This window comes from Serinus canaria, chromosome Z, assembly GCF_022539315.1.
Source record: "Serinus canaria isolate serCan28SL12 chromosome Z, serCan2020, whole genome shotgun sequence".
Taxonomy (NCBI): domain Eukaryota; kingdom Metazoa; phylum Chordata; class Aves; order Passeriformes; family Fringillidae; genus Serinus; species Serinus canaria.
In genome coordinates, this window is record NC_066343.1 from 44,382,821 (window position 1) to 44,405,407 (window position 22,587).

At 41.0% G+C, this 22,587-nt stretch overlaps 1 protein-coding gene across 4 annotated transcripts in view; it reads left to right on the forward strand.

Annotated features, from left to right (window-relative positions):
* Nucleotides 1-1,639: 1,639 nt before the first annotated feature.
* The window catches only part of TTC39B (tetratricopeptide repeat domain 39B), a 76,981-nt gene continuing 56,033 nt past the window's right edge, over nucleotides 1,640-22,587 (forward strand). For 3 of the 4 annotated variants that reach the window (XM_050986584.1, XM_030236915.2, XM_050986585.1), the window contains exon 1: nucleotides 1,640-1,807. In XM_050986584.1, coding sequence (XP_050842541.1) covers nucleotides 1,757-1,807 — 51 coding nt within the window. In that variant the 5' untranslated portion in view covers nucleotides 1,640-1,756. The remainder of the gene's footprint in view (nucleotides 1,808-22,587) is intronic. The other variant, XM_030236916.2, reaches the window with a different exon arrangement.

Genomic DNA, 22,587 nt, shown 5'->3' on the forward strand with positions numbered 1-22,587 from the left:
CTTTGTGCTTAATTAACTGTTTTATTAATGTAAGATCTATCTCAATAGGAGTAGGTGATAGTCTGCGGTACATTGTGTAATTGGTTTTAACTAACTGGTCGGATGTCACTGGGGCTAAGTACGAAAAATTACACTCGGTAATTTAACAAAATTACAAATACAAAAGTTAGAATGATTTCTGCTAGACAAAATAACATCATTGTTATCAATCTTTACAGTAGCACAAGCAGTTCTTAGGCACACACAACTTTTACTAATATATACGAGTACAGTTTTTTGATCAGTGATTGGATGAATTTCAAAGTGGCAAATACTTTGTTCAGTGTCTGGACACACATCTTGGGCATTAATAGTATTGCTTTCGCAGATGAATCTCAGCTATTCTCTAGTAATGCAGGACTCTAAGTTTACTGTTTGCCATTTTTCATTTACTTTTCGTGCCTACACTCTATGTTCTGAAGGGTAGAGTACTGTTTTTTCATGATTTATTCTTAATGCAATGATGGGGTGAATAATGTAAACAGTAGCATTACGTATGGTCAGTACAAAGGCAGTAGCTACGTTAGAAGTAGGATCATAGGTGAAATTTACTGTAGTCTACTAGGATTGAAACTTCTTTTCAAAATCAATCGCATTATTTCAGACAACTTTCTGAATTTCAGCGGGAAAATTCCAAAGCACTTTGGAACTTGGAAAATTTTTACTTTGTCTCACATGCTACCTGGCTCTTAGCTGGCATTAACCTCACCTGGCAGAATACAGAAAAGAGGAAATTGGTAGATTTTGAGCAAAGAGCATTATGATACTGTGAACTAAAGACAAGACAAGGCGAGGCGAGGTGGGGGACTCTAAGAGTTCTCAGAGAGCTGGCTGCTTTGTGAGCTTTCTTTCCAAGTGACAGCCATCATGGTGATGAAGCCGTTCTTCCCCAGAGCCCGGCCACTGGGAACTGAAGGACTGTAAATCCAAGTTCCTTCCGGACATCAGACAGTGAATACCAGCAGCTCACTGACAACATCGGAGTGGCAGGGTCTCGACGCAGTGCTACCCGAGGCCCCTCCGCACACGAGCACAGCCCGCGCTGCCCTTCCCTGGAGCAGCTGGCCGGGCGGCGCGGCAGATCCCGCCTGTCCGCCACCGGTGGTTCAGGTGTGCTGAACCGGCCCGGGCTAACGCTCAGGTAAGCCAGGCACTGGAAAGGACATCGCGGGAACGACTGCGAGGAGCTTCGCGGCACCTCGGTCAGTGAAGCCGGTCGCGGTGGCGCGAAGCCGCAGCGTGGCTGGAGGTGGGGCTGTAGGACGGGGGAAGGACGGGGGCTTCGGCACGAGTTTGGGACGACGCTCCGCTTGCTCTGACCCGTCCAGCTGCACGCTCTGACCCGTCCAGCTGCACTCTCCGACCGCCCCCGGCTCCGGCGGCCCCGGGACATCCCATGCCGCTCCAGCCGAGAGGCAGCGCGGGCCGTGCGGCGGGGGCGGACGCCGAGGGCCAGCGGGGCGCGACCGGCGGGGGCGGATCCTGCCATGCAAACGAGGGGGCGCGGCCGCCGGAGCCGCGGGGCGGCCGGGGCGGGAGGAGGCGGTGAGCGCGGCCCCGGACGGGCCGGGCGGGAGCAGCGGGGCCGGGCCAGACCGGGCCGGATCGAGCGGGGGCGGCCGGGAAGGGCGTGGGGCGGCACCGCCTCTAGACTGTGAGCAGTGGACGGCGCGCGGCGGGCGCCGAGATCTCTGGCGGCGGGCAGCGGAGAGGGAACATGGCGAGCGTAGGAAACGGCACGGAGGAGAGCGGTGGCGGCGGCGAGGAGGTAAACGGAGGGCGACTGCCGAAGGGGCTCCGGGCGTGCGGGCAGCGAGCGACCGTTCCCGTCGGCCCGGCTGCGGCGGGGGAGATGTGGGCAGGGGCTTCTCTGCACCGGCCGTCCCGGTCGCCCACCTGCTCCGCGGTGGGGGCTGGCGGGAGGGCGGCTGGACAGGATAGGGGCAGGCCTGACTGCCGGTCTAGGGGCGAGTCTGTCGCCTGGAGTTGGGGTGAGTTGTCCCGGCAGGGGGGCCGCAAGCGGCCCCTTGCCGCATCCGCGTCATTTGCTTTTTGCCTTTTCCAATTGTCCTTTTTTTTTTTTTTTCCTTTTTTTAAAAAATTTTTCCCTTAACCCCAGCTCCCGCTCTGCTCCGTGCGAGCGTGCCGCGCCGCCGCTCCGGTGTGCGTCCCTCCCGGCGGGGCGGGCGGGCGCGAGCGAGCCGAGGGACAGGTGTGCGGGCGGGGGCGAGCCCCGGCTGCGCGCGCTGGCCGAGGCCTCGCTGTGGGGCCGTCCCAAAGGGCCCCGTGTGCCCGGGGTCTGCCGTGAGCACGTTCTCTGCCTGGGAAATGCAGCTGGTCAGAGCTGCAGTGTACGTAAGATGCGTTTATAATTCCGCCGTTGCTTTATTAAAGGTCCTTCAGACAGCCCAGACAGAAATCCCTTCAAACGGTCGCTTGAACTTGAAGATTGTCCTTGTTACACTGCCAGTCTGGGAGAACACGGTAGCTGGATTCCTTGACAGCACCTCTCGGAAACTGGTGATTGGAAAGTGTTGTCCTCGATGAGCTTTTGCGAATGGTACTGCTAAACTAAGGCAGTTTTAACTGGAGTGTGCTTTTAAACACAGATACCCAGATACACGCAGCCCTGGCAGGCGCGTGTGGGAATATAGACTTGATTTTTGACTGCACAGTCTAGAATGAACGATTTTAGTGTTGTGTGCATCCAGCTGCTTCTTTAGGAAGGCTGGCAAGGCAAATCTGCCCAAATTTTGCTGAAGATGCTTTATGAATGAATACTTAATAGATTTGGGTTTTTTTCAGTATGCAGTGTTTGAGGTGTGGCACTGTTTTGTACGATGTGGCAAGTGACTAATGTCTACGTAGGACTTGCTGTGCTGTGTAGTTCAGTGGAACTAGCTTGTTCTTGGCTAGGGAATGGCAGTATATGTTAGCCTGTATTTCAGAGCATGCTGTGAAAGTTTCTTTTTCCTAAGGTTATATGTGGCAGGAGTGAAGAGGATGTGAAATGCTTGAATTTCATTGTATATCAGAGTGAATCACTGCAAAATGATAAAGTCATCTCTGTGAAGCTGAGATTTTTTTCCAGAGTAGGGAGAAAAAGAGTTATTAACTAGCTCTTGCAGCTCTCTCAATAAGCAAATAGTTGAAATTCACAGCTGTTGAAACAGGTATTCAGCAACTTTGTTGAAGCCCAGCTGTTCTGTATGAACAGTAGTAAAGAACATACTTCATTGAGTTTGGTGTTAAATGTTAATGCTTTTTCAGAGGAAAAGAAACTGCCATGAAAAAAAAAAAAAAGGTAGGCATAAAAGACCATGAAAGAGGTGTTATTTGAGCAATACCTTGTAAAAAGTGTAAAGTTTCCTCAATATAAGCCTAAAAGACTTCATGCTCTTTGCATGTACCTGATTTGCTTAGTGCTTGATTCTTTGGAATCTGAAACAGACCTGTAGTGGTAATGCAGAAAATACTTAGATATTTCCTGGTCATATTCCAGAGTTGAGGAGGAGAGGGCACATGATTAATTTGGGGATGGTCACTGCTTTTGTTACAAAAGTTGTCTAGACCACTGTAGACTGTGTTTGCCCAGTCAGTATGTCAGTATATGTTCAGTATAGTCTGTTTACTTATAAGCTTGTTGTGATTTTATGCACATGGTAATTGTTCTTAAGTCTTAGCTTTTTTTTTTTTGGTGTGTTTTGCAGTGGCTGTGGTATGGAGATACAGAGGTAGCAGAACCACTCTATAAGCAATTTTTTTTTATGAGCTACATGCATCTAAATAGTATTGTTAACATAGAACACAGCAGATGGGATCTCTGCTTCCTGATTTAAGTGTGTATGCTTAGTACTATATGAACATAGCTTTTAGCATAGAATTTTGCTTTGCAGGGACTTGTGAATGCTTCTTCAACCCTGAAGCTTTGAAGAGGAATATGTTAAGCTAAATCTTGAAGTTGGTTCCTACTTAACAGGACATAGATCAGCAAGAACCCTTCTTCTAAAGTCCAAGCATAAGGTACCAGGTAGCTGCCTCCTGTTACAGTCTGCCCCTGAATAAAATTTATGCTTTTCCTGATGCTTCTTGCAGCTCAGGGAAGTGCCAGATACCATGGGGTTTTTGTTTGTTTGGAGTTTTTTCTTTTTGTTTGTTTGGGGTTTTTTTGGGTTTTTGCTTTGTTTTGTTTTTTTTTTTTTTTTTCCTGATTTATGTCTCATTGGCTGCAGCAGTGGCTTTCCGGTGGGAACAGCGAGAAAATGGCATGAAGTGTAAATAAATCTTTGGATTTTCTTTTTAAGTAACATAAGTGTATTAGTCCATTGGTGTTTTTTAATTAAAGGAAAAGAAACCCACCAAGAGGAACCAGAGACCTAAGACTAAGAGGCTGTATAAATGAGATAGTGTTGTGGGTATGCCTTCTAGGAAAACAAATAGCTCTTAAACTCAGAATTTTCCTGAGTGCAGTGTTGCTTCTTTGGTGTTGAAGTGTGTTTATTGTCATTCTCTACTGGGAAGCAGTTTCCTGATTCCCTAAGCAGGATCAAAGTGTTCACCTGTGGTGCGGCTAGTTTGTGAACTCAAACCTGATATACCATCAACACTTAAACCACTATATGACACTGAATTCACCCCCTAAAAGAATTCACACTGGTATTCCTTTGGAATGAGCTGGAAATCTAGGACAGATATACTTAATGTTAAGGGCAAAGTAGCACTCCCAGCCACTGGAAAGTCTTCAAGCAAAACTTTAATTCTTCTCCCCATCCACCCTTTTCCCATCCCCCCTCACTGTCTAAAGATTACTTAAAATAGCGGACCAGATCTGCTTCCCATTAGGTTCACTCTTTGATGCCCTGGTTTTTCAAAGTCTTAAAGCCAGCTTAATTGGTTACTTGGGGATTCCCTATCAATTAAAAAAAATTAACCCACAGACCCAGTTGAGGTCCTTGTGCATCTGAGGGCTGTGGCTAGACAGAAGGGTTTATGATTGAGAAGCATCTAGATGATAAAAGAACTTTTTGCTTGGCCAAAGGGAGCTGGACTAAGGATTATTTACAGACCTGAAGGTGATTTGGTGCTCTTGTGGTAAACTCTAGGGTTTTGTCCTGACTTTGGCTGGGCTAGCGATAATTGGTGTAATGCTTTGTTTTGGATTTAGTATGAGTATCCTTCGAATAACAGTGATTTCTAGTTGTTGTTATGTAGTGCTTACCCTAAACCAAAACTTTTCTCAGTGTGCTGCCAGCAGCCAGATGCACAAGAAGGTGTGAGGGACCATGGCCAGGACAGGTGGCCTGTATATTCTATACCCTTGACCATCATAAACTGAGGAGAGTTGGCTGGAAGGGGCCAATCACTGCCTGCCTGGAGACAGTCTGGGTATCAGTCAGCAAGAGTGATCCACAATCTCAGTGAGAGATTGTATAGTGGATCACTTCTTCCTCTTGGGTTTTATTCCTTTCTCCTTCCCCCTTTCTCTACTGTTATTAATAATTTTACTTTATTTCAGTTATTAAACTGTCTTTATCTCAACCCATGGATTTTACCTTTTCCACCCAGTCTTATTCTCATCTCACTGGCAAGAGAGCAAATGAGTGGCTGTGTGATACTTGGTTGCTGACTGGTGTTAAACCAGGACAGTCTTGTGCCAAATAGGAGTTCAGGTAATAACAAATCTGACTAGAACATGTTAGAATTTTTTTTTTAAACCATTCATTATTATATATTATATGTATTAGTGACATGGGAGGAATACAGAGATGCTGTTCCCCATTGTAAGGAGCAAATTTGTACATTCAAAGCTCAGCTGGAGTTGAAGATGGCCAGGACTGTCAGAACAATAAAAAAAAAAGGTTTTGTCTTTTGATATGTTATTAGCAAACTGCAGTGCAAAAATAACGTTGGCCCATTACAGGATGAGGACGATCACTTCACAAACAAGGACATAAACAAGGCAGAGATGTTTAGTGCTTTCTTTGCCTCTCTTGTCAATACTGAAAGTGGGCTAAGAGTGTCCTAGCACCCTGAGCTGGAGGATCATGCCTATGAGAATAAAAAAGTAGCTGGGTCCCCCGAAGTCTGTGGGGCCTGATGGGATTCAGCCAAGAGTACTCAAAAGAGCTGATGATGTCATTCATCACAAGATGTCTTTAAATGAATTTGGAATGGTCTTGGGAATCTGGAGAGGTCCCAGTCACTTGCAATCTGGCTAACATTTTCTGAAGAGAAGGGACTGCAGATGTGATCCTGGAAACTACAGGCCTGTCAGTCTCACTTCAGTGACCAGTAAAAGTGTGGAGAAGACTATTTTGGGAATGACTGAAAAACATCCAAATACAATGTAGGTATCAGAGCCAGTATGGCTTCATGAAGGGAAAGTCCTGATCAGTACCATCAGAAGAAGAGAAGGTCTTTAAATATGTCAAGAAGGTGACAGGCTCTAACTCCATTGGTGGGCACTGCAGGTGGAGCAACTCATACAGGTATCATTCACGTAAACAAGAAGAAATGGACACAGAAGTCAGCTCATAGTAAAGTAGGATGAAGCAGGGCTATTGGAAGAGTTCAAGAGAGAGGATGTAGAGGGTAGACAGAGTGGGTTGCTTTATGTTTTTATCTGAGGGATCATAGAGTGGACGTGAGAAAATGGGATAGAAAACCTGCCTTCAGCCCTAGAGGCACTGATACCTGAGTTGTAGGGAAAAACAATCCCAAGTGTTTCTTTTTAGCCGGAAAGTTGTTCTTCCAGTCTCCAGTGGGCAGTTTACCAGAGTGGAAGGTCTTATCTTACTCTTAATTTTTTGGAAAGAAATTCTAATCTCATTTTCTTTAAATGAGGTAAGTGAACAGTCCAGTGACCAGGAGTGAAGGGGCCCTGTTCCAGCCAGGTGGAGGAGAGGGGCAGCCATCTTTATTAGACTCTGTGGATCCGATGACCTAGCATGTCAGACCCATGTGTGTATATGGCCCTAGTAGACACCAGTGCAGAGTCAAGTTATAAGAACTCATTTGTAGTTTTGGAGTGACAAGGGCATCCCAGTAGCTGACTGTTGGAGTCTGAAGTGAGCTTGACTGGGAATGAGTGACAAAAGCACCTTACTGTGGTGGCCCCAGAGGCCCTGTACATCCTTGGCAGAGGCTATCTCCGGAGAGTACATTTCAAGGGCCTAAAGGGTACCAGTGGTGCTTTGGTGTCTCTGCCTAGCACTAGCAGAGCCCATGATTCTCACCCAGAAGCTGATCAGTCAACTCCAGAGCCAAGAAGTGATCAGCAGGACTCACTTACCCGGTCAAGTCCAAGGGAGAGTGGAACTAAGGGACAGGAGAACTCTTGTGGCCTGACTGAAGTCATGCCACCTCTGCGTGTTGCTGTAGTGGACGTGCTGGGACTTCAATAACAACTGGACTCAAAGGCAGCCGAGTGGTGCCACAACTGATAATGTTAGTGCATTTTTCTCAATGCCTTTGGCAGCAGAGTTTAGGCCACAGTTCACTTTCACTTGGAGAGGTGTCAAGTACACCTGGAACTGAGTGCCTCAGGGTTGAACCACAGCCCTGCCGGGGGTATGGGGTGGGGAATGTGAGGTGTGATGGGGTGAGAGAGCATCTGTGTGGTATTTAGTTGCTGGCTTAGTTGTAGGTACAAGACATGACTTGTATTAAGGACAGCTTGGCCAATTCAGCTAATCTGTGCTTTATGTCTAAACTAAGCTATTAAGGAAAATTTAGGTAATGAAGGACTTATGATGCATGTTGTACTCTCTTGAACTGCCCAAGCAGGGATAAACACTGTATAGGCTGGCTTTACCAGCCTGGACAGTTTATCTTCAGAGCTAATTTCAAATGAAACCGGCATAGTCTTTAATTCAAAAGCCGGTTAGTACTTGGTTTAAGTACTCAAGAGTTTCATCCACTGCTGCAGCAGCTGTTGCACTTATGATTAAAGAACTTCCTAGTGGTATGCTTCTTTACATCCGTATTAATGCACTTTATAATAAATTATAGAATGTGCAGCACTGGCTATTTTCTCGCTGATGTTTATGCTGAGGATTCTTCAGCAGTCTCAGTGGTAGGAGCCAGTGGTAGCTGCATTTTCACAGAGACATTGAGAAACTGGAAGCAAGGTACTGTGGTGCCTTTTTCACCTTAAAACTAGAATGTGTTGAAAATATGGAATTGGGAAGCACTAGCGGGGGTACTTTGTCTCTTGAAGGGTAATTTTTTTTTAAACATCCTCATCTGACTTGTATGATTTTGTTTCCTTGAGAAGTACACTTTAGTCAGCTGAAGAATTTAAAATTTGTACTCCTCTTGCCTGATTTCTCCAAAGTGTTGTGTTTTGGCATGTGGCTCATCTATTTTTCCTGGTTCTGTGTTGGTTCTGTCCTACTGTCAGAGCACATCTGCATCTAAGATAAGGGCCATTCTATTTCAGCAGCACAAATGGAAAACTAAACATGATTAGTAATTTCTTTTTTATTAAACAAAATTAGGTTGTCTGTCCTTCCAAGATTCTGAAGTTCTTAAGTTCAAATAAAAATTTGCTATACTTATAGGTGTACCTGTTGAGAGGTACTGTGTTTCCTTGTGACTAATATTCAAAATAAGGACGTGTACTCCAATTTTATACTACCTGTGTTGTTCTGAGATGACTTACTTTCTTTTTTTTTAGCTTTTCCATTTCTTACTTGCTTACTAGAGTCATGCATTTTCATTCGTTGGTTGACTGCAACCAAATCTGAAAGCTGATTAGGTAAAAAACCCTGCGTCTTTATTGATTTGCTGGAGAGAAAAAGGAGTATGGAGTATTCCAATTAAATTTTCTTAATTTATATAATAGTATAGATATATAATAATATTGAATATTATTATATATAAATATATATTAATATTCACTGTTATTAACCTGTGAGCTGTTTCTCTTCAGAGCGAGAGGTAAAAGGTACAGAAGATATGGGAAAAGGTGGGGTCACTGCAGAAAGTACCATGTGCCTTTTAGGGAGGCAGAGCTGATGTAAATGGGGAAAGCTATGTACCTATGATGTGAATTTTTAAAGGGAAGTAAATTTTGCTTTTACTTATTTTCTGAGGTTTGGTTTAGTTTTGGGGTTGTTTTTGTTTGTTTGAAGTTTTTTGGTTTTAGTTTGTTTTTTTTTTTCCTTGGAGGAGGGGTATGACGTGGTGATACTTGAATGCTTACTTGTATATGAATGGAAAACAGTATAACCAAAAGGAAGAATTAGCTTTTTTCTTAAAGTTTTGGGTAGTCTTTGTATATTGAACTGGTGCTATTCTGGTGTGGGAAGTAGCATCCAATATCTTTTAATGTAGCCTTTTCTTGGAGCATTGGAAGTTACTGTCACTACAACTGTAAATTGTACAGTTGCCTTGGTAATTGTAGGAAAAAATTTGCCAGCCACTGTGGAATCACAGAATATTAAGGGATTGAATGGACATGAAATATCATTTAGACCCAACCCTCCCACCCAGGGCAGGGACGGCTCCCACTAAGACTAGGTTGCTTAAGGTGTTGTCCATCCTAGCCTTGAGCACCGCCAAGGCTGAGCTATCCACAACTCAAGATTAAGACAGTTCTGAACTGTTTCTTCCACAGCCTGCATGGAAAGACAGTTCTGTTTCATATATAAGCTTAAAGGGGGATGGCTTTCTTGTACTTCCAGTCAATCTGTGTGAGAGCTATGACTTTGTGGAAACACATTTTGTTCTGCAAATGTTTGTTCTTTTTTTGCTGACATATTGGTGCTGATACGCTTTGAAAAACCTGTAGACCTGATGAGCTTGTTGAAACTGCCAAGTTGATGCCATGGCTTGGATAAAGGTTCTTGCTGGGCCCCTCTCTTGGCAAAGTGGTTGTGTGTTGAAAGAGAAAAGGAACTTAGTTGCTTCTTGGCAGACTATACATTATTTAGCAGCATGGACCAGGATGACTCAACATAGGAGTAAGTGATAGACATGCCTGATCTTGTGCCTCCCGTCTTAAGTAAATCTCCCATAGCTTGCCTGGCCATAAGGACATATTCGAAACTTTCCTTGCTGTTGCAACTAGTACAGCTTTCTTTAAACTTTCCTTGCTATTGCAACTAGTATGGCTTTCTTTTCCCGTGTGACACCAGCATAGGAGGTAGAGATAAGATCACAGCTGTAGGTGGCAGGCTGGCAGGAATACAGCAGGGCACACTATGCCCATCTGGTGGGCAGTAATTTTAACAGATACTGTTTCTTCTGGATTAATAGAAACAGTATTAGAGGGAACAAAAATGGTGGATCACTGCTCTTGTTTTGAAAAGGGAGCAAAACTGCATGGCTAAAGACTTGAGAAGTAGTCTAAGAGTTGGGCACATGTTGCTGTTAGTATGTGTTCTGATTCTAGCCTGGATATGGCCAAGACCTGTGTGCCACAGTTAGTCAAGTGTCCACTTAAATAGTCAGAAATGGGAGAATTTGTGAGAGCTGAAAATTCTTTCTGCTTTTCTAAGCCCTTCAGGTTCAAAAAAAAGGTTTCTGCTCAGTCAACAGTAAGTAAATATCACAGACGTGTGGACTTATGCCCAAATACCAAGTGCTAATGGTAAAGTTTTCTTATCAAGCGAGTAAAGACTTCCTTGTCATCTTATTCTGGAGTAAGGAGGTAATGCTGTTACCACATACATATCTTAGTAGCAATGGTATTTTTTGTTGTGATGCAGTGAATGTATCATGCTTTTATTCCAGTTCTCTTATGCATTCACTTTGCAATAGAGTGGTGTATAAACTTCTGCAAGCCAGCGTTTGGGTGTGCAGCACTTCCCTGATTTCTTGTCATCCCCAGAAGTCAACCTCACACGCACTCCTGCTCTCCAGAAATCCTCTTATTGGAGGGTGAACGAGGACACTCTGTCATCCAAACAGAGAGGAGGTTAGTGGAAAACCTGTTTCTGAGAGTGATTGTGTGTCTGTCAACTCTTGGCAGCACTGGTTCTTCTAAAAAGTATAATGTTGGGTAGGTGAGTAGGAATACTTGTCTGTAACTGGTAGTAGACCAGAGGAAAGAAAAAATATTTCTATTAGTTTTAGTTGAGCTAAGTGGGATTATAGTGATGATAGAGTATATCACACTGGCTTTTATTTTCACCAAGAAATAATGGACTAAGATGAAGATCTTTTATCTGGATTCTCTCCCTTAAGACTGTTGTTACTAAATGCAGTGAGGCAGCTGGTTAAACTTAATGGCTTTGTGGCTCTGTCTTTTTGGTTTTTGTTTTTTTGGTTTTAGTGGCTCTTTGTTTGTATGTGGTTTGATTTGGTGGTGATTTTTTGTTGTTTTTGGAGTTTTATTGCTATTTTTTGTTTTGTTTTTTTTGGGTTTTTTTTCCCTTTTCTGCAAACTTACCGTTACCAGGGCTAGAGAATATTTAATATTTTTCTTTTTTTTTTTCCTCCCTCCTCTTTAGCATGTATAGTTATTTCAGTTTAAACAGCTACTCTAAGGTCCTGTGGCAAAACCTGAGCTTGCCACTGGAAATATGGTGGAGTGATGGAATTACCAGTTGTGGATATGGTAGATCCATCACTTTTTAGGTGTATATTATGGTTTAAGCCCAGCTGACAGCTCACACAGCTGTTTGCTAACTACCCCACCTGTGGGATTGGGGAAAAAATCAGAAGGGTAAAAGGTAAAGAACTCATGGGTTGAGATAAAGGCAGTTTAATAGGGAAAGCAAAAGCAGTGCACAAAAGCAAAGCAAATCAAGGAATTAATTAATTGCTTCCCTGGACAGGCAGGTGTCCAGCCATTGCCAGGTGAGCAGAGCTCCATCACAGGTGACAGTGACTTGGGAAGACAAACATCATCACTCCACAGACTGCCCTGCTGTCGTCTTCTTCCTCCCCTTTATGTACTGAGCATGATGCCACATGATCTGGAATATCCCTTTAGTTCATTTGGGTCACCTGCCCCTCCTGTGTCCCTTCCCAACCGCACATGCACCCCCAACTTCCTTCCCAAACTGGAATACAGAAAGCAGAAAACAAAAAGCCTGTGGGTAAGTCCCTCTCAGCAGTAGCAGAAACATCTCTATAGTATCAACTCTTGTGCTCAGCACAAATCCAAAACACAGCCCTGTACTGGCCACTGTGAAGAAAATTTAACTCTAACCCAGCCAAAACCAGCAGAGTGAGGCATCTTACACAGATGTTCAAGGTTCTTCTAGCTCAGCTGGAAGGAGCTGAACAAACATGCAAAAACTGAAGGAGTCCTCATTTTTGACAAAACCCTCCCACCTTAATTTGGGAAATCGGTAATTTTTTACAAAAACAATTTAATAACTTTGAGAAAAGTAATATATAATATGAGATGTGAAACTTAAGTACTTTTGGACTTTTTTGATAAACTGTAGCATAACTGAACACTTCATGAAGTACAGCTTTTTTGGCTCTTCCCTGTAAGAAAAGTATTTTGAAAAGTAATTTTGTTAACTGAATTGAGGGAGAACAGCAGCGTTTGAGCCATTTTAATCTAAATATTATATTATTGTTAATAGATGACGAAGGTGTTATTTAATATGTTCCTTTTCAAGAGAAGTGTGAAAATCTTAAGAACTAAACTTTGGAGACAAAGCAGTCTGCCTAAATTTAAGTGTGTGGTTTGGACCAGAGAAAGAATTTTAAGGTAAGACTTGGTGGTGTAAGAATATTTAAATCTGTGCCATGTCCAGAAGGAGAATCTTAGCAGGAAAAACATATGCAGCTCTGAGAAATCCAGTTAAATATACCTGCCTGTGTAGTCCTGCTTGACACCACTGAAGTACCTGGCTTTGTTAAGGGGTGGTCTACTGAGCTTAAGCAAAGTTTTCTTAAAACATTGGAAAGCGACATTCAGTAGCAGCTCAGTGTCTGTTTTTTAATGTCATTTGGACTAAAGTGCCACACATGGTTATAGCTCTGGAAAATATGGGGTAGCTCATGGCCATTCACTTCTAGAAGATGGCATACTTGGTTTGATGCTCTGCCAAAGTGCTGTATCTTCTGCTAAATGTGAACTATGTAATTTGAAATCATGCCAAGATGAAGGGGTGGCCAAAGTTGTATTGTTGTATAAGCTTCAGAGTGAGCATTTTTCTCAGCAAGTGACACCAAAGGAGTCTTAAAATCCAAGTTAAAAAAGAAAAAAAAAAAGAAGGTTGTTTAAAAGTCCTTTAAACTTATTTGAATGGAAGGATTTTTAGCTGCTGAGTTCATTAGGTTGTGTTTGGACTGGAAGTGCAGGCTAAATGCAGCTTTTTTTTTTCCCAGCTTTTTTCTTTTTTGTGAACTGGAAACAGAAATATAGGGTCATGTCAGTGTCAGAAATCAGGTCCCACATGGGAGGGTCTCCCTGGAAATAATTATCTGTATTTATTCTCTTCTGCAGTTCAGAGTTCCCCTGTGAAAGACTCCTCCTAACTGCTTTCTTGGTTAGTGCTTGTTGTGAATTTGCATGCTGGAGCACTGAAAAAGTGCTTGTAATTTTAAATAGTAATGTGTGTGAGTGAAGAGGAGGATATTCAGGTTTGTAAGGGAAAGTAGGCAAGAAGTTACTGGATACATGTTTAAGTTACTGGTTTCATGCTGAATCCGCCAGGGTGTTCATCTTAGAGTTGTGTTATCACAGGTAGCTGTGCATGGGTGCAACTGAAGGAATTGTAAAGAAAACATAATGGGGACAAAGACTAGAGATTACATAGTAGAAGTGGTTTATGTGCTTTTTCTGAATAGTTTGAGTTGCTACATGGAACACAGTTTGTGGGCATGTGTTACCTAGTTTCTCTACAAAAAGCAGCTTGTCTTGGCCAATGGGATTTGTACAGTTGCGCTGAATTCCTGTCATTGTTTCTGTATCGGTCTGTTCTGGTCTGTTCCTAGAGAAAGGAAGTCACCTGACATCACTGAAGAAGCGGAAGTCCAGTGTGGTTAATATTTTGGCTTAGTTTCTTTTTAGTTTTTAAACCCTCATAACATGTTGCTTTGTCTTTGTTTGTGGAAGTCCTCTGGTGTTAGGAGGACATATGGAGAGCAAGAAGGGGAAGCTGAGGTTGTATCTTGTGATGACAGCCAAGGATATAGGGCTTGCCTTTGCAATTGTCTCTGAAACATGCTCCTCTTGTCCTTGACTGAAAGTTTTGTGTCAGATCCTTTTTCTTTCTTTTGGGTCTGGTCTTTGATATAGATGAGATAAAGCAGTTTTATGCTGAGAAGGTAAACTCTATATCAGTTTTGTGGCTTGTATCTTTGTAGATCATACCGTAGCACTTGGTCTCTTCAGTTTATGTATGTGAGGTCTGGTAGCTATTGACCCTAGAATTCTTAATTGCAGAATTTGGCCTAAATGGTATCTTTCTAACATTAAAAAATACTCACCTTTAAGTGTTTGTGTGGTCTGAATAAGTAATTTAAAAATCCATGTGAAATTTCAAAAACTTTTGCAACAGCATCCACGAGTTGATAAAAACTTTCTAGTATATAATGAATGGGCTAAAGTGAAAATGGATAAGGATACGAGCAATAGGTAGAGATCAGCTATGACTTAAGTAGTTTCCTGGCAGCCTAGAAAAATTTTCTGTCTGATACTTCCCTTTCCATAATTTAAAAGAAATTCTCTACACCTCATGTAACATTTTTGGCTTTTTTCTGTTCTGTGTCTCTGAGTGCTGGTGGAAGGAAGAAGGGTGCAAGGGAAGGTTGAGTGCTTTGGATTGAACCATCTTGTGGTCGCGCAGGATTTCCTTTGGCAAGATATGAGTCATGAGAGCCAGAGGCAGTTGCTGCTGTGTAGGCTTGCTGTAGAGGGACCAGTGCTCTCGTTGTCCACGAGTACTCAGGAGCAGGAGGAGGAGGGAGTGTGTGTGCATGAATAGCTGACGTACTGTAAACTTACTTTTGTGGTAAAGTGACCCTTTGGGTAGAAGGAGTGACAAATCTGGTAACAAATGTGCATTAATCCTCTCCTTGTTATTACATGCCAGCTAGAATTTTCAAAGGCTATAAATTCCCCATGACATCAGTAAGCTGTAATGGGGGCTGTGCATGCTGGGGAATGGAACTACAACTGTCTGTCAAATGTTACAACTTCTGACTGTGAAACACATGCTGGTTTCAGTGCACCTGTGTAGTCCATTTGGTGTCTCTATTCTGGATCCTGCAGCTGTCCTTCAATACCTGAAGAAATACCATGCTCTCCTTGGGGATGGACTGGATGAAGAATTGACATTGGAGCAGTCATGACAGAAGTAGTAAAGTTGTAGACTTACATTGACACTTGGCACATTACCAAAATTTAGGGGGACATTAATAGGCTAACTATTACTTTATGTTAATGAAATATTTGTGTTACTTGTAGGGTTTTTCTGTTTTATTTTCTTGTAAGAATTACTGTAACTTCAAATGAGAATGTGTTCTTTTTGTGTTTGCCTGTAAGTAGTCCAGGAAGAACTAGCCCTTTAGCTTACTGGCTGGTTAAGTCAAGATCTGATTCTGCTTAGTGTAATTTAATGTGACATTTGGTCTGAATGTGACGCTGCATTTCTGTGTTAGGTGTTTGTCTGGCTTTTTTTTCTGGTGGAAAGAACAAACTTCCTAGAATGCATATAAGGCAGTTAATAGTTAGTTAATTTTATACTGGTAATGAAGTTATACTGCCACAACCTTTAGACAATGCTTTTCTGTTAATGAAAAATATATAAAGCAGCTTTCAGAAGAGGTGGAAGCTGATCTTGCACTGAGAGAACAAGCTGTGGTCTGCTTTCATCTTGTATTACTTTTAACTCTAGATAATGTTGGTTTCTAAAGGTCTCTTCTGTTACTGCAGTTAGTACTGCTAATGGATCAGAAGATATAGAGACTTTGAAGTTCTTAATCAAAAATAGGGTTGTTTGAATTACTGCTACTGCAGCGAGATCTTTTAAAGGAAATGAACCAGTTAAGAAAAATAACTTAAATTGCTTTTCACTGTAAAATAGAACCTTGTGGTGCTAAATATGCAGCAACTGCTGTTACAATTCGCATTTTTTACAAATGAGTGATCAGCTGTATAGTCTAGCAGATACTTAACCTGAGGAAGACAGAAGGTTAAAACCTGATACTCATTTTAATCCCCCTTTCATCTTTTTTTATTAGTTACAGGCAAAGCTAGCCTTTATTAGTTACAGGGAGATTGTTTTTAATATGAGGTAAACCTGTTCTGTTTCCCAGCTTGGGGTCATCTCTGGAATGTATTAATATTACCAGTGGCAAGGTAGTGTGTCTTTAACGAGATTTAATATAGGATTGTTGATTGCATTGTAGTGTATAAGCATTCTGGAATACCGTCAAAATAGCCCTCTAGGGAAGCTGTAATTTGATTTTGTCTGCATAGTCTATATTAAGTGCATGGTGAACCATAATTAGGGTTTTTCCAGGTAGCTTTAGAAATCTGTTGGATGTGGTAAGTATCAAGCATCTTTGTATGAAATTGCTTAGTAAAGTCCAGGACAACACAATGTGCTCTTCTTCTAGCTATCTATATTTTACTGTAGTGGGAAGTAGACTTCACAGTGTCTGTTTCTTATGTTGAGTCAAGAACATTGTAATTGCAGCTTGACTTTCACTATGTGTTTGATCCATCCTGATATGTGTGAGCTATGTGCAAGTAAAAACTGTCAGATTCTGCCTCGCCAGTGACACCACAAACACTGAAGTATGGGAATGAAGGTGGAAACGTTAGATGAAACTGCTAAATAGACATACCCTTGTGAGACAGGAAGCACGATACTCCACCTCCGAGAAGAGCTCTGTTTTCTGGTGTTTGTTAAATGGATCTCCTTATCATATTTTTCTTTCCTCTTCACATAACTTTTATTTTATTTGGTAGGTTGTATTGACTCAAGTGAGGGCAAAAAGTATCTTGGCTTCTTATCCACAGATACCCTATCTCTTGAAGAGATAACATTTTGTTATCAGCAAACTGTCTAGTGATCCTTTCACTAAACTGAGCTGAAGTTTCTGTGAATGTTACTGAGTCATGGAAAGTTAAACTTAATGAGAGAGCCAGTTCTGAACTAGAATAGGTGATAAGTCACTGGCTAGGAAATACTAACCTTGCCAGATTGGGAAAGACCAAACTTTTTGGTTTAAATTGCAGTATGGCTAGTGACTTTCAAGTTGCTCATGCCTTGACTACCTATGTTAAGAGAGTTAACATTTGCTCTGTTTTCTGCTGCTCTACCTTCAGTTAGTGTCTGAAAGTACTCTCTGCTTGTGTCTCTGAAATTACTTTGTGTCCACCTCTTTTATCAAATGAAAAATAATGATGGAATAGTCTTATTTGGAAGCCAACAGAAGTTTAGTGAAAGTTTATTGTTAAGCTGTGTGGCTGAAAGTAGGAAAAGCTCTATCAGATTGGTCTTTCAGCAGCGGTATCTCATCCATGTTTGTGTCCAGTGTTCTGGAAAACACAGCTGTAACAAGTACTTACTGGTTATAGTGTTGGAATTATTAGGACTAGAAAGATATAGTAGAACTCTTGCTAACTTTATAAACATAATAAATAGCATCCTAAAATTCTTTTTGATTTCAGTGGTGTTATATGCAATTTCTGTGCAATGACTGAATGATGGTACAAGATTTTACAAAAACTGATGAGCTTGATACAAAGTTCTTGCAATACTTAGAGGGCTTGTCTGCTGCAAGAAGACTTATTTGATTGAATAATCTTTCTTATGTCTAGAAAGGACAAGCTTAGTGATTTCCCTTGTGTAGTATCTGTTTTGAGAAGAATGCTTGTGTACGCTTTCTGTCTTCTCAGGCTCCTTAGTTGCCTTTGCATTCTTCTCAAATCTCTCTTCCTACAGTGGGAAAAATAAGATGTATCCAGACAAGGTGGTTGTTTGTATTTGCCTTTCAGTTTAGGATTGCTTGGCAATCAGTTTTGTGTAATGAAGTTGACCAAGAATAGAATCATATGCAATATTTGTAGAGATTTTCTATGAGGACTGTACTTCGGTGCAAATGTATCGAATGTTGAACTCCTGATTGAGTATGTGGTTTGTGTGTTTTGTTTGTTTTTTTCTGGTACCTCTTTCAAACAGAAGCTACATGACACTCCTTTGGTCTTGGGGGTGCCCGAGGAGGTTTGTGTGAGACAGACAGAAATGGTGATCAGCTAGGAAGATCAAAGCTTTATTGCAGCAGTGAAGTTCTATGCTCTTCAAAGTGCTTCCTTTGTAGAAACAATTGCAGGTTGAATAGCAAGAAGGTGCCACTGTAAACAGTAAGTAAAGTTGTCTTGGTGATTAGCCAACTTTTACCTGAAACTCTGTTCTACTTTCTTGTACAGCATGTTGGATATGAATCTGATCATGGATAACTGTTGACAGCAGCCATTTGTATGTCAATTAAAATAAAGTAGTTATAATGCTTTACTTGGTGAGTGTGTAACTGAATCTGCTGATTTCCACTTTTCAGTCATAAGGGAACGCTTTTAAACTGTTTAAAACAGTAGAAGCTCATCCAGTTGTTCACAGCAGATGAGAGTGATACAAGTTTATTAAAATGTGACTGCCTGGTTCCCCATCTTTACAAGCAGGTTCAGAAAAACCTTCATCTTGGGGCTGCCTCTGGTATGCAGCCAGCCTGACTAGCATGTCTGACTGCGATTCCTTTGGTTGAGGTTTGTTGTTGGTCCTGCCCTTGTTTATACAGTATGGCTGTCTAAGAATCATCTGGCTGCATGCAGCTGAAGGCAGAGTAGGAACTGTCCACTTTCTGTAACATGTTGATTAGCTGTTCCTAATTATAACAATTGTTTCCATTGCAAATGTCTGTTCAGTGTAAAGCATGGAGGGTAGATTTTTTTTTAAGACTCAATTTTCTTGTTTCTTCTGGAAATTTCTGGGTGACCAGCAGCACCAAAAGGCCACTGCTTTCCAGACTGTAATGGAGAAACCTTTATTGTGGTTACTGATATCTAATTTTTGAGCTAAGTGACACCAAAATTTGTTTTAATTTCTAATTGTTTGTCAGCTCTTTAGTTAGCCTAACTTCTAGCAAAAGTGAGTTTTACCTTAGCAGTTCCTCATTTCTTCTTGGTATGTGGGTATGTTTCTGGCATTGTAATATTTGGTCTCGTTTTGTTTTTATGGTTTGGTTTTAGTTTGTTTTTTTTTTGTTAAAGCATGACTCCCTCCCTTGAATGAGGCATGTTCTATTTAGATGAGAGTGAATAAGTAAGTCTGAATTACCAAGTCTGATCTTTGGCTTCTGACTACTGAAGCTCTTCATCTGCAGTGGAAAACACAGCTTCTCCAAAACAACCACCTTTGTCTGTCCACTCAGCTCTCTGGAAAGAAGCTCTTATTTTAGGCAAATAATATTGAGAGTTTTTAAAAAGCAGATGAGTTATGTTTATAGTTCAAACCAGTAAATCTGAAATAATATGTAACCATAAAAATATGTGCATTTTTTCTTTTAGAGAAATTAATTTCACTTTTTACTTTTCATATGAAAATTTGTTGTGCTGTGTAGAGCAGAACTTGTGCATTTTCATTCCATTCTTGCTGCCTCAAGGCTATTTCTGTCTCTGGCAAAGGGAAATAATTTTCCTGTTTTGTAACAGCTTCATCATCTCCTTCCCCTTTGAACTGAGTGTTATTCATTTGTTTCTCTTCCTAGACTATTAATTGTTAATACCAGGATCTGGTGTCAAAGTGTCAAATAAAGCATGTGTAGGTGACAGAGATGAAGAGTTGGAGATATCTTTCCCTTCATCTGCTCTCCCAAGTTGTTTCTCTGCCAAGACAGCATTAAAATGATGATTTTCTCCTGTATTTGGGGGTCTTTTTGCCTGAAAACATAAAGATGGAGTTTAACTTCCATTTTATTTTCTTCTGGTTTGTAGAGTAGACTGCTCTTTTCTGTAAGAAATTGCTATGAAGTTTAATGAAGCAGTAGCTAAAAATTAGGATTTTTAAGCCCTTTATAATGCAGAGTATTGTCAGTTCTACAGAAATATTAGGAAATGAAATGCATCTTAAATTTCTGAGATGAAACCTAAATTTGTCTCATCAAAGTACTTATTCTTTACATCACTACTTTATAAATTAGCTGAAGATGTGTGACAGATTAGCTTTTGGGTCCTGCTGTAATGCTGGGTATTTTGTTTCCTAACGTATGGGAAAATACGCAGTTCTGAATTGGGTTTTCTCATGCAACTGCCCATTTAAGCAACAGTTATTCTCTCCACTGCCATTCGATTTTTATGGACACCTTTCCTGCATATTTTAACAGCTTATGTTTCATAAGTCAGGTTCTCAGAACTACTTTTCTTTTTGTAGTTCATGCATGTACTGTCTGCAGTTTGTAGATGTGTGTAGCTTTGTTACCCTACTTCTCTTAATTGCAGATGAATCAAACCCAATTTTCATGGCTGACTATTTATTTTGGACTGAGCTGTCTTACGAGCTAAATTTTTGTAATTTAAGACTGATGAGTTGCTCTGTTGTTCACCTCCATCCTTTTTTGTGAAGTACTGATTTCTGATATTTGATGCCTTTGACTGTTGTCCAAAAAAATCAGATTTGTCAACTGATGTGCAACAAGCTAATAATTCCACAAGAGAGACATTGATTATTTATTTATTTCAGAGTTGCACAAGCTTGGGTGTTCAGTGGCATTCCACAAGTCAAGCATGCCCTTCCAGGCTTCCCGTTCCATTATTTAGACACAGAGTTCAGTGTTAGCAACCTCCCAAGTACAGCCCCTCTCTTTAGTTAGTGATTTCCATACAAGTTACATAATCACAGAGATGGGTCTTCACCTGAGCAAGGGTCTTCTTGACTGGGAGTTTTGTCAGTCGTGTTGTTGTTCTTTGTTATTTTCCAGCTTTAATAGCAGTTCTCAGTTCAGTCAAGTCAGCTGAGTGGAAAGATAGCATGCTGTTGTTTGGTACTCTGGAGTAATATTCTAAGGAGCTTTCACATTGCTATAATGTTTGAAAACTTTAAATGCGCAGTGATTTTAAGTTATCACTTCTGTGGACCTGTAAAATTCTTAGCTACCAGTTTCTTTGAATAATTTTTAATGTAGTCCTGGCTAAGGCTAAGGAGAAAAAAACACTCACAAAATTTCATAACAAAAAAGGAGGGGAAAAAAGTGTACATATTTATATTCTATTCCATTTGATAATCAGAGTGTGTGGTGACTGCTGGCTTAGAGAAGCTGTTTGGAAACTGGTTTCCTTGTTGAAATTTTGAGAAATGACCCTCACTTTTAAAATTTTCAAAGGTTTTGAAAAGAGAGAGGACTATGGGAGGACATATTACAATTACATCACTATACATTTTAACATCCACATAATATCTATCTCTTCATTGTGAGAGCCAACTATAACATTACTCATCTATAACAAAATGAAGACCATATAGAAGGTCTTCTGTAGTCTCTGTTCATAGTATAAGCATTGTAGGTCAGTTTCCTCTTATATCTCACCCATTGTCTTCCCATGGTTGCATGTTTTTCCTGTGTTCAGTATTACCGAGGGAAAAGAGGTTTAATGCATACTCCCACATGCAATGTATATGCTAGTGCTGTTTCGGCTGAGTCTGCCAACTTTTCACCAGGGTCAATAGGAAGCCTCTCCTGTAATTTTAGAAAGCTGCTTATTAGCTTGTCAGCCAAGTTTTATTTAAAATGTCTTAAGTCCTGTGGGATGAATCCACACACAGAATGATAATTTTAATGTGAACACAGTGAAAGGTGTGTTATCCTTTCTTTTCGGTTGAGAAAATTTAGACTTCTCAGTGAAACCTTTTTCTCTTCACATCGAATTCAGTGACTGACTTCCAAACTGGTTGGTAACAGAGCTTTCCATGGGTAGCTGCAGGCAGTGAGTATGTAGGGCTGCATGTCTGAGGCCAGAGACTGGGTTTCCTGTGCATCACTTTCACCTAGCTTTGATGTCTTTTTTGAGAAGAAAGATGGTGTGAGACTGAATTACAAAAGACAAAAGAGTAAAAAAGTAGTTAGATGTATGCATACTTGAACAGAAGTTTTGACAAAAGCATCTTGAAGAGCAGGTGCTTGCTAAATACGCAACTGTCTTCATAGATTCCCATGCTTTGCAATATCTTAATATGTGGGTTTCCCAAGGAGGGTATTACAGATAAAATTACTTGGTTTTTCAAGTAATTTTAAAACTATTCTTTATTTAATACTGACAAAATAAAGGACAAGTAATGTGGTAGAGCAACTGTATTAAATGCTGGGTAGGAATTCATTATTATTTTGTGATCTCATTTATCTGTTGAATCATTAAGGACCTTATTCATGGTATGTTTATATTTTTGAGATAACGCCTTTAGTGGAGCTTTGTTTCCTTTGCCCAGTCAGTTGGACTCCAAATTGTGGCTGCTGTATCTAGATTCTATTGGATTTAGTTTTTTGAAGTAATTTTGTTTTCAGCGAGGAGAACCTAGATGCTTCATACCCTACTTGGTAGTCATATCTTATCATAAATCTGAATTTTAAAGGAATAGT